This window comes from Austrofundulus limnaeus, unplaced genomic scaffold (assembly GCF_001266775.1).
Source record: "Austrofundulus limnaeus strain Quisiro unplaced genomic scaffold, Austrofundulus_limnaeus-1.0 Scaffold111, whole genome shotgun sequence".
In the NCBI taxonomy this organism is placed as follows: domain Eukaryota; kingdom Metazoa; phylum Chordata; class Actinopteri; order Cyprinodontiformes; family Rivulidae; genus Austrofundulus; species Austrofundulus limnaeus.
The window spans coordinates 1,207,145-1,219,702 of NW_013952513.1; the positions used below are offsets into that span (position 1 = coordinate 1,207,145).

Consider the following 12,558-nt stretch of genomic DNA (forward strand, 5'->3'; position numbering starts at 1 on the left):
ACACACACACACACACACACACACACACACACACACACACACACACACACACACACACACACACACATGTTTGCACAGCTATATAATTGGGAACATTCCATTGACTTCCATTACATTTTTACAGCCTAACCCTGACCACAAACCCTAAGGCTAACCTCACAGGTACCTACCTGACCCTAAAACTAACCTAAACTCAATTCACACCTTGGTCCTAAACCCAACCCCCAACCCACCCAATGGCATTTAAACCAAACAGGGACTCGACTTTTGTCCCCAAATGCACCAGTTGTCCCCAAAGGTAGGCATTTTGTCTTAAAATTGCCCCCAAATGTCACCAAAGCCGAAACCACACCCCCACACACGCACACACGCACGCACGCACGCACACACACACACACACACAGTGGCTGTGACTCAGACTGATGAGGAAGAAAGACAAAGACAAAAGTAAAAAAATTAAATGCAGAGCTACACTCTAAGAGTCACATAGGAAGGACATTAGAAAGGATTTCAGGGGACAGAATCCATCTAGGTGCTGTGACAAAACCTAATACATTTGTTTCAGATGGAAAATTAATTTTCTAATATTAAAAAAGGTCAAAACTAAGCCAGGGAAACAATGACCTCTTTGTCATCCTTAACAAATTATCCAAAATGGCAGTGTCAGACTGGTGGGGATACATTTGCCAGTGATGAATGCTTCTGGTAATCAGCCAATCAAAAAGAATTCTTCTTCTGCTTTTGATAAATGAGCTGGAAAAGCAGCGCTTTAGGAAGGAGATGGGTCCATTTGTTTCTTCAGTCTCCGCCGTCCCCCCACCCTCACACCCCCGTCCATTTCTCTCTTTTCAAAACAAACAACAGGGTGGCTTGGGAACAGATTATAACTCCTTGCATCGTTGACTCTTCCAGCCATTTTCCCTGCTGACCAACGCTCAGCTACAGATGGTAAAGTGATGGAATTTTATAACACAGTTTAGGCAATTTTACCCATCAGATGGCTGGAGAGAAAGTTTACAGCCTGCGCCTGAGCCGGAGCCAATTCTGACTTATCCTTTTCATGATGACCTTGACCACACAAATATTTCAGATTTTATCTTCCAACTTTAACCACTGCTTTGGTAATGTGTCCATTTTCAGACATTAGTGTTTAATTTTATTGGTTATGAGTTAAAAAATAACAGGAAACTTTTGGTGTAAGTGATGATTAACATTAAAAGCAAATTAGGGTTGGGCATAATCGTATCGTGTGCAATTAATCGTCAGAAAAACATTAATCGATTATTTTTTGGCACTTGACGATTAATACGATTAATGCCACCAGGCAGTGTCTGCTCAATGCTCCTCTCCGCTTCAAATATGATGAACATTAAAAAAAAGGTTCTGTAATTTATTTAAAAATTGATGTATATCCTGAAGTCTGTAATTTTGACACAATTTGGAACAGATTTTTACCAAATTTTTCCCACTAAATTGGTCATGTGAATAGGACATAAGGGTGTCCAGGGACTCCAGGGGATTAATCGTCAAATTAATCGTTATCGGCTAAATACCACAATTAATCGTGATTAATTTGTTTTGCCAATGTTGCCCAACCCTAAAGCAAATGAAGCCATTAAGGCCAAAAACCCCTGCAAAAAGTGACTGGAAGAGTAGCAGTATTTTTTTAAACTGGATCAACAACCTGTGGATGACTAAAATGCTGTTTTGGTTGCTGTTTGGTTAATTAAGACAAAAGCAATACAACTCTGTTGGTTTGCAATGAAATAATCTGGTCTAGGTTTGATTAATGTGAGGATTTATTAAAAGTCAGTTTTGAAAAGAATGCTGTAAAGTATTAAGCATGCTGGATCAAGTTTCACATTACCAGCAGCAAATAACAGAATCATTGGTTGATGTAAGTTATAAAGGTTAAGAGGTTGTAAAACAAATCAAAGGTCTGGATTCACTTTATCTTTTAAAAGTCCGGTTGATTTGGAGAGGTCAAAATGCTTCATCAAAACTCTGATGTGGCCCAAAACAGCAAACTCCAGTCCGACTTCAGACTCTGCTCAGTTGAAGTGAACTCTGGTGCAGTTCAAATGCATATGTGAATGCCAAGCGGACCAGACAACCTAAACAAACACCCTTTTGAAGATGTTTCTTTGGCACATTTGCCAAAGACAAAAGAGAAATCCTACAACCACTAAAATCTGAAAATGTTAATAAATGTTGCAATTTTTTCCCCCAATCAAATCGATTCTACCAAACTATCAGATGTGAAAACACTAAGTCTTGCGATGTGCCACTGACGTCAAACTCTAAGTATGACAACAAGTCTGGACAAACTGCTCACTTATTGTTTTCTTTTATAAACTAATAAACAAAATTAGAATTTACTTCACTTTGTTGTTGAATTAGAAAACGTATCAAAAAAAAAAAAAACACCGAATTAAAGCTTCAGAGCTGAAAGTATGTTTTCACATCACAGTCAAACAGTTCATATTGATTTTTTTTCTCTTCAGTTCTAATTAATGCAGGCATATTACTTGTAGCTAAAGCCTACATTTTTTTGCAATTGTAAATTAGAATCTAGACACAAATATAAAATTTAATTTAAATATAAAAATTTCAAATGTTACAAGAGTAAATAATGTATTTGCAAAGTTTAATTTACTCCATTTTTTCATTCTCCCTTCCAAACTCTAACAGGAAAACCTCTCCGTATCAATACACCAATGAAACATATAATGAACCTGGTTATCAGAATAAAGATCACTGAATCCTGACATCAATTCTTAGCTCAGCTTTTGCATTAATGCTGGTGAGTAGAAACATTCTGAATATCTATAGAAACTTGGGTCAAATGGAGATTTCCTGACATTAATACGACACAACACAGATTGCTTCTGCAACAAACTTCGATTAAAATTGTCAAAGAAGTCACAGTCAGTAATTGGAAGTTACTGCCTGAACAGAACAAGGAAACTTTCAGCAACAGAAGGAGAGAAGCTGCTGAATCCATGTCGACGGGTGAATCGTTCGGAGTGACTAAAATGTCTGTCACGCAAATGGGTGATGAGGTTTCAAACTAAAAAGGCTCCTTTGTGGAACAGATGGCAATGTGACTCTGATTTATGAGGCCTATGCACAGACCTGCAGGACTTCGAAGAAGTAAAGAAAGTCACAGGGATTACAAAAGTCTTGGAGGCTGATTTATGTTCCAGACTTGCAGCAAGCGTTTTATCCGATTGACAGTCTACATCAAATGTATTCCCCTCCACAGAACTGCCACCTTAATGTGGTGGAGTGGTTTGAGTACCCCCCAAAATCCCAGGGGCTATGTTGTCTGGGTCATTAGCCCCTGGTAGGGTCTCCCATGGCAAACAGGCCTCGGGGAAGGGGTCAGACAAAAATCAGTTCAGAACCCCTAATGATGAAACACCAACCACATCAGGAAACCTTGCCCGGAATAGGGAAACCAGGGTACCTCCCTGGAGCCAGGCCTGGTGGTCAAGCCTTGGCTCCTGGGGCTCGGCTGGGTGAAGCCCAAAAGGAACACAGGAGGCCACCTCCATGTGGACCCACCACCTGCAGTGAGGACCTTCAAGGTCGGGTGCAATGCATGCTGGACAGCAAGCGAAGGAGGGTCCCTGGCTGTGCTAATCCCTGTTGGCAAAGAATGACTCTAGGGACATTGAACGCAACCTCACTTGCAGGTAAGGAGCTGAAGCTTGTGGGTGAGGTTGAGCATTTCCAGCTAGATATAGTTGGGCTCATCTTGACTCACAGCTAGGGCTTTGAAACCCAACTCCTGGAGAAGGGCTGGTATGGGATAAATCTTGTGCCAGCAGGAATTGAATTTGAATTGCTCAGATTGAATCTGAATGTGCATAATTTGAAATTGAATGTATTGGTTTGTAAATGAATTTTACTAAATTGAAACTGAATTTAATGATTTGAAACTGATTTTAAGTTTTGCATCTGAATTAATTTCCTGTGAAACTGTATTTTGGTTTATTAAAAATTCAGTTTGACTACTTTCACTTTCAGTTCCATAATTCAGATTTTTGTGTCACACATCCTGGTCCTTGAGAAAGCCAGCCAGAGCAATCAAACACAGATCCACAGATTTATGTTTCAATTTGGTGAGGTAGAAAATGGTACATTTGGTTTCAGCTAAAGAGCTCCTGTCTGTCTGTTTCGGGTTCAGGAAACTGTCACACGGAAAAATGATTCTCTCTGATTGGTTGCTGTGGCATGTCGAGCAACAAAAGTTAAATTTGTTTAACTTGAGCAGCGCTGCTTTGGACGCGCCGCATGCACGGAAAATGCTCTGCTGCATCTTACCGCTACCTTGCGCGCCGCTCTAAACTGACAAAACGTGCAGCGCTGCTCCTAGATACGCATCCACCATAGACTTTGCCTGTAAACTCATTGACTTTGCCTGTAGACTGGCTGCTTTGGCTGCTCAAAATGCGTCCGGTGTGTACCTGGCTTTAGGCCAAAGGTCAATGATTAATTTTGTAATTATTTCTTTGGACCTGCGGCCCTATGTCTTGGACACTTGGGTGAAGAGAGGGGCAGAGCTATCAAATGATCACCACCTGGTGGTGAGTTTTATCCAGTGGCAGGGTTGCCGGTCAGACCTGGTAAACCCAAACATTTTGTGAGGGTGAACTGGGAAAGTTTGAGGAGTCCCCTGTCCTTGTGATCTTCAACTTTTCACATGTCCCGTGGGAGGTCAGGAATCTGAATGGGCCATGTTCAGGGCCTCCATTGCAGATGCAGCTTTCAGGAGCTGTGGCCTGAAGGTCATCAGTGCCTGTTGCAGCGGCAACCAAAGGACTCGCTGGTGGACACCAGCAGTGATGGAGGCCATCAGGCTGAAGAAGGAGGCCTTCCAGATTTGACTTTCCCAGAGGACACCGGAAGCAGCTGACATGTACAGGGTGGCAAAGAGTGTTGCAACTTCTGTTGTTGCAGATGCAAAAACTCAGGTATGGGAGGAATTCAGGGAGGTCATGGAGAAGGTCTTTCGGTTGGTCTCACGGAGGTTCTGGCAAACCGTTCCACGACTCAGAAAAGGAAAACGTTTGAGGCTGTCATGGCTGACACGTCTCTTCAACATCGCATGGAGGAATGGGACAACACCTTTGGAGTGGCAAACCGGGATGAAACAGTGGACCAGATCTTTACCATTGCAGAGTTGCTAAGGTGGTCGTGGGAGTTTGTCTCTATGGTCTACATGTGTTTTGTAGACTTGAAGAAGGCTTACAACCGTGTTCTTCAAGGCATTCTGTGGGGGTGTTGTGGGAGTATGGAGTGTCTGGGTTGCTATTAAGGGCGATCCAGTTCCTATATAGCCAAAAAAGGGGCTGTGTTAAAACTCTTGGCACAGAATCAAAATTTTTCTTAGTGCAGGTTGGACTCTGCCAGTGCTGTCCCTTGTCTCCAGTCTTGTTATTGTGTTTATAGATAGAATCTTAGAGTGCAGTTTTTGAGAGGAGGGTGTCTGGTTTGGGAACCACAGGGTCTTATCTCTGCTGTATGCAGATGATATGGCTCTGTTGGTGTCTTCGGACCAAGAGCTTCAGCGTGTACTGGAGTGGTTCACAGCCAAGTGTGAAGCGGCTGGGATTAAAGTCAGTTCCTCTAAGTCAGAGGCCATGGTTCTCAACTGTTGGAGATGATGTGGTTCTGTTGGTGTCTTCGGACCAACATCTTCAGCATGCACTAGAGCGGTTCACAGCTGAGTGTGAAGCGGCTGGGATGAAAATCAGGTCTGTGGTTCTCGACCGGAAAAGGGTGAAATGCCCCCTCCACATTGGGGGAGAGTCTCTGCTTCAAGTGGAGGAGTTTAAGTATCTGGGTGTCTTCTTCACGAGTGATAGTAGGATGGAGCAAGAGATGGACCGACGGATTGTGGCCTTGTCCTCAGTAATGATGGTGTTGCTTTGGTCAGTCATGGTGAAGAAAGAGCTGAGTCGAAAGGCAAAGCTCTTGATTTACTGGTCTGTCTATGTTCCAACCCTTACCTATGGTCATGAGGCGTGGATCCCAAACGAGATCCCGGATACAAGTGGCCAAAATTAGCTTTCTTCGTAGGGTGGCCGGGCTCAGCCTTAGAGATAGGGTGAGAAGCGCCATCATCTTCTAATTCTACTTCTGTTTTAAAGGTAAAATGAGGGAAACTTTATAGTTTAGATAAAATGGGTCTAATGTGTCACAGCTTCACATCTGTCACCTGGCTGCAAAAGAGGAAAAAGTGGGGCAGCTGTGGCAGAGTGGTTAGGGGAGTCGTCCTGGAACCAGAAGGTCACCAGTTCGATCCCCCATCCAGCTGTCTCAGTTGTTGTGTCCTTGGGCAAGATACTTTAACCCCAATGCCTCTGATGTTTGTCCCATCTGTGCATGAATGATTGGTACTGATTAGTCTCCATAGTTGATTTGTACATGTTAGCTTTGTAGGAGATCTGGTAGAGTGCTGTGTGAATGGGTAAATGAGGACACAGATTGTGTGAAGCGCTTTGAGTATCCTGGTTGGGTGATATACAAGTACAGTCCATTTACCATTTAAAAATTGGGAAATTGTGCCTGTAGTAATTTCACAAGTACAATAGCTGGACTGAAATTGGGTTAATATCAGCCAAAATAAACAACTTTCAGAAAACCTCAGAGTATCACTTGAATGATTGGTTTCTTCTAAGTACAAAATAAAAAAGGTGGTTTTACACAATATTTTAATAGTACTGCACAAACAAAGATCTTGAAGAAATTTTATGCTTTATAAAAGCGTCAACACGGACTCAAACACACCCACACAGGAACACACTAGATTACAGCAATTTCCAACTCTTTATTGCTTTCATTCACACTTTAAATTCATCTAAAACAACAAAACAAATGACCTCTGTGGTGGACTCACGACCTGTCCAGGAAAATCCCTGCCTCTTGCACAGAGAATGCTGGAGATGAGCATCAGCTCCCCGCAAAAAGGGAAAAGCAGGTAAAAAAAATAGATTGATGGATGACACTAATGATCACACTGATCTGGCAAACTATTAGCCAGGGATTCGGTGTTTGTAGTAGATTTTGGGGTTTAGTTTTTACTGGTACAGTAATACTGGAGATAATATCTAACAGGTTGCCAGTACTAAATAGGAGAACAGCCTGAAAATAGGATGTCTGGTCACTCTGGGTGAAATAGTTTGTGCTTTGACAAAACATTTGGAGGTGTTCCAATGATAAGACTAATATTTTTTTAATTCATGTAGTTTTCTTGCACACTCACCTACTGAACAACCTACTGAACACCAAAAGACCTTGATGTGTCACAACAGTGTTTGATGGGTTTCTTGCTAACAAAGATCATTGATAATATAAAACATGTTATAATTTAGACTTTCGTGCAATGAACATTTTTCCTACTCTCTGTGATCTTTGACATCTTCCTCAAAATGTAGGGACCCCAAGTTGAGAAGCATTATCCTAGCTCTAAAAGCAATTGCAGCAGCTTTAAGCACAGTTTCGGGGTTATATAGGAAAATTAGCTAAAATCCTATCTCATATAAGCAAATATTTTATTTTAATTAACCACACAGAGTATGGAGGTAGTATGGACCATTGCTGTCCAGCTGAACTGTTTTTGCTCTGGCTGTAGCTGATTTCCTGTTAATAAGGTCCTTAATCAGAGCCCTCCAACCCTAATCACTTCATTAGACCTGATGCCCGCTGTGTGGGCTGCCCGTGGATGGGAGGGGGCAAAAGCACAAGCTGGCATTGAAACTGACATCTGAGAGCACAAGACACAAGTGGTTTGTCTGATGGGAATAAATGGCTGTGGCAGGAGCGAAACAGAAGACGAGAAGGACGCTCAGGCTTCCAAATTAACTGCACAACTGAAGGCAATTATTAAAGAAAAGAGGGGCTGCAGCAGAACAAATGCTGATTGGCTGGTTGTTATGAGGAGGGATAGAGAGCTCAGACCAGCAGGAGTGGACCTCAGGAACATATTGTCCAATACTGGGCTGAATGGGAGCTAAATTTACACAGCAAGAGAATCAAAGTCAACTCAGCAGAAGGGGATTAAGGCCAGTGAAGTTTTTCATTTTGTTTTTTTGTGTATTATTTGACGCAACAAGGAAAGCCTTTGCTGGAAAATAATACATATTTGTATTATTTGATCAAAAAAATACAAATAATGAAAAGTGAAAAAATAAAGATTCAGCCACTTTAGAGCATGTATTCATGTGTACACCTTTCCAACTGTGTTTGTGTGTGCGTGGCTCTTTGTCTACACCAAGCACGTGCGTGTCACTGTGTGTAAGTGTGTGAGTGTGTGTGTGTGAATGACAGGCATGAGTGGATCACCCTGCCATGACAGAGTCTATTGATCAGTGTGTCAGCATCTGGGGAAAAGGTTAATCTGCCCGATGCCAGCTCCGCGCCTCACCACATCTCTGGCCTGCCTCGCATCCCGCCCCAGCCTGCTCCCTCTCTTATCAGGATTAGAGGAGTGTACAAAAGGGCAGAGCATTCCCAGGACACACACTGACCTTCAATAATCCCACCAACCTGACGCTCTGCTTATAATTAACATCAGGAACAGAGAGGGAAAAATCCCTGGCCTGCCTGTGCAGCGTTCCTCCGACTCAAAGACTGAAACTAGAGAGAGAAAAAGTTACAGAGGAGTTGAAGACTCAAAGCACAAAGTCTCGCTTCACTTATATGTTCTGAATGCCCAAGAGATCGTGGCTGACATTCTGGGGGTGCTGACTAGCATACCCATGCTCCCCCGTGCACAGACCCTAAACACAGATTTTAGAAAAATGCTGAACCAAGCAGGGAGAAAGAAAAAAAAAGTTCTTGGGACCAGCAGACACGTCAGTGGTGAAGGAATGTGGAGGACAAAATACAAGACGCAAACATGTGTGTGTGTGTTTGTGTTTGTATGCTTACTGGGTCTTGGTTCATCTGCACTATGAGCTGTTTAACAGCGTGCAGTGTGGGGTGCGCCCACGGAGAAGGATCCTGCCAGTGACGATTCAGGTCAAAGCCCATCAAGGAACACCTGCACGCACACACATATGCAGACACACATTTAGGGGGAAAATCTTACACAGTGCAACATTAAATAATATAGTATAATAATATAATGCACGCTTGGAGCGAAAGGTTGTTTAAACAATTTATTTGCATCTTGTGCACAGAGATGCTTCTCTCCAAAGGTTTTAGTCATTAGATGACAAAGCAACAACAAAGGCAGAGAGAAAACATGCTGTAGACTAGTCGTGTCCAGCAACCCGCATTTTCACAAGTACTCATTCAAAAATACCCAGAAAAAATACCAGTATCAGATTTGATACCCTCAAGTGAAAAGCTTGTCTGTCAGTTGTCTTATTTATAACGCTGAAATAGTGGTCAGATAATGGGATGGCACAAACTTCAGCCACCTGAAAAATAAAATATTTTTTCTTACACAACTTTTTAAACTACCCTGGACCTGAAAATTAAATCTGTTTTACAAACTTCAGACCTGAAATATGAAGTGGGCTTATTATAACCATAATCACCTGCTGCTAAGGAGGTTATGCTTGCAACATCATTTGGCCATCAGCATTATGATTGCTACTCTGAAAACTTTGAAACCTGACCTCATTAGGTCAAAAGTATTTGACCCATCACATCAAACTGAGGAAAAAGTCAAATTATATCATACTTTTGAATTCCTGTTTGTCAAGCAACATTTTGATCATCCTGATATCATGAGCAGTTCCAGAGATATGCCTTGATTTGTCAGTATTTGTCAGTATAACAGTATTTGGATAGTAAGATTTACCAGCTGGAAAGAAAAAAATCTAGCTTACAGGGAAATTAACAAAAATCTAAGGCTTTTCTTCTATAAATTGTTTTTTTTTCTTTAAAAGAGACAAAACAAAAAAAATAATGAAAAAAAAAACCTAGTAGTATATTAAACTAGCCTGGCCCTTGCCTTCCTATGCAGTTCCACTCAATTCTAGTTTCCCTTCACTGCTCCTCGTATGAAGCAAAGTGAAGGACAAGGGTCTGGTTTTTACCAGGCTAATATTAAACTAGAAATATGTTAAACACTGAATGAAAAGAGTGAAAGAAGTGGAGACAATCTTATTAAATCTGCTCCTTATATAAAAAAAAAAATCACAAACAAACAAACAAACCACAACCTGAACAATCTTTAGATTTGAAAACGTAAAAGACAAAATATCTGGCATCCTTCATATCCTATGTCTACCGAACACTACATGTCATTATACTTTCACAATAAATTTGACTTAATCCTATTTTTAAACATATTGATTGTTTAAGAAGTTTTTTTCTAATTAATATCAAGACAATTACACAAACATATTCCCTGAATTACAGTGCAGCGCTCCTTCTCACAAGTTCGAAATAGAGTCACAAAAACTGTGGTGCCATCAGCAAACAAAATACATTTGAAAAGCTTTCACTCACTGACCAAATCATTCACATATAAAATAAACAGTTTAGGTCCAAGCACTGAACCCCGAGAAACTCCACAAGTTATATTATATAATTCTGATCTTATATTATTTACTTGAACAAACTGTTTTCTATTATTCAAATAACTAGATACCCACTGTAGTGCTAATCCTCTAACATCATATTTATTCAACTTTTCAATAAGGATGTTATGGTCAGTAGTGTCAAAAGCCTTTTTTAAAATAAATAGAAATGTTTTTGATCAACAGCAGTTGATATTTCTTTCATTAATTCCATAAGAGATAATGACTACTTAAAATATTATGTTTATCTATATATTGATCTAATCTTAAAAATGATTTCTCTAAAATTTTTGAAAACTCTGGCAACAGGGATATTGGCCAATGGTTCATGAAAACACATTTATCCCCATTCTTATGAAGAGGAATTCCCTTTACTATTTTAACATTGCCTGAAATATTCCTGTTATAAATGATAAATCATATATATGTAAATTAATCAATAGCATAACTCATTATACCCTTTATATGTTTTTTGCAGCTACAGCTCAAAAGCAGGCTTCAAAAAATACTTTAGATTATATTTCAGACATAGATAAGGTATTTATTTATTATTTTTGACAAAATGCAGTTATTGCAAACATTTTAACCATTGCATTACAGCTGTCTATTTCTCAGCATACTGTTTGCAACTTAACCCTCAGTTTTATATGACAGGTCACATATTAACTGACAGCACAGCAAATTTATGTCACATTTTTCAAAAATAAAAAAAGTATTAGAAGAGCTTTACGAAGAAGGAACCTACAAAGGACAACTTTGTTAAAGGTGTAACCACACTGCACAGACAACAACAGCTCTGCTTTATTTATTTTTCTGTAATTTTCAGTCAGCTCAGCAACAGTTAACAGAGACATAAAGGGAACGATGGAGGAGAAGGGTGGGGAGGGGAAGCACAAGTCTTGAAACAAAGATCCAGCTGGCCTGGAAGTGGACAGTGACCGTGTTGGTGATGAAAAGCCAAACATGCTCCACCTACATTGGTCTCTAACTACCATAACGGAATGTTTTATATGTCAGGATGCAGCCTAATCTGCCCTGCTGGTTGTCCTGTGGATCTTTGACATCTCCTGAAGCTGCTGGTAATGACGCAGGTGTTACTGTTACCCAGATACTACAGGGCAACAGAGAGAGCAGCCAGCCATGAACAGGATCCTCATCCCAGGTTAACTGCCATTGATTATTTGCTCTGCATGTTCCAGTCTGCTGTCCACTGTATCCTGCTGTGCTGTGTCTGCATCCCTGTGTGTGTGTGCAGGACAGAATGTGACAGTGCACATCGACGTCCAGAAATGGGAACGCGTGATTGGTGAGGAGATGACTGCCTCTATTTACCTTCTGTCAATATGAAGCTTATCACTACTAACTGTGAAAGCAAACTAATGCAAATCATCTTTTAAGCGGCAGCCACTAACTGTCGGCGAGGAACTGAAGACCCCAGCAGAGGTTTTTTTCTAAAGCAGTGGTGGGCCATCGCCACTAGATGGCATTGGCAAACACAGTGGGACACGCTGCTAGTGCTTATCTCAGTCAGTATTAGTATTCTGGGAGCTGAGCCTATTAAGTAAAAGGCAATTATGAGGACGGAAAGGAGAAGGGAGGATACCCACGGAGCTGCAGCAAGTGTTAAAGACAGAGAGAAGGAGAGGATGGACTGAGAGGCGGCGGAAAGAAACAGCCCTGAAGCCAAATATCCCTAACAAATACACTGCTGTTAGCTAGATCAATTTATTAAGCTTCCTACGGGTAGATTTAAGGAGATATAACCCACTTAAGATGATAAAAAAAACATAAAATAAATGAGTACTAAGGCGTGAAAAATAAAATAATAAATGAGGAAAGCATGCACCTGTAGTTGCCCAGGTAGACTCCATCAGGATTCAGCATGGGGACGATCTTGAAGATCACATGATCGCGAAGGATTTGAGCAACTGGATGCTGGCTCACCAGGAAGTCGATGACACCTGTCACACACACACACACACACACACACACACACACACACACACACACACAC

General features: G+C 41.0%; 1 protein-coding gene across 1 annotated transcript in view; it reads right to left on the reverse strand.

The window, feature by feature from the left end:
- agbl4 (AGBL carboxypeptidase 4) overlaps window positions 1-12,558 on the reverse strand; it is a gene marked incomplete in the record, with an annotated part of 369,850 nt that overhangs the window by 26,726 nt on the left and 330,566 nt on the right. Inside the window, 2 exon segments of the mRNA XM_014014225.1 lie at window positions 8,941-9,052; window positions 12,391-12,505. Of these exon segments, the coding sequence (XP_013869679.1) occupies window positions 8,941-9,052; window positions 12,391-12,505 (227 nt within the window).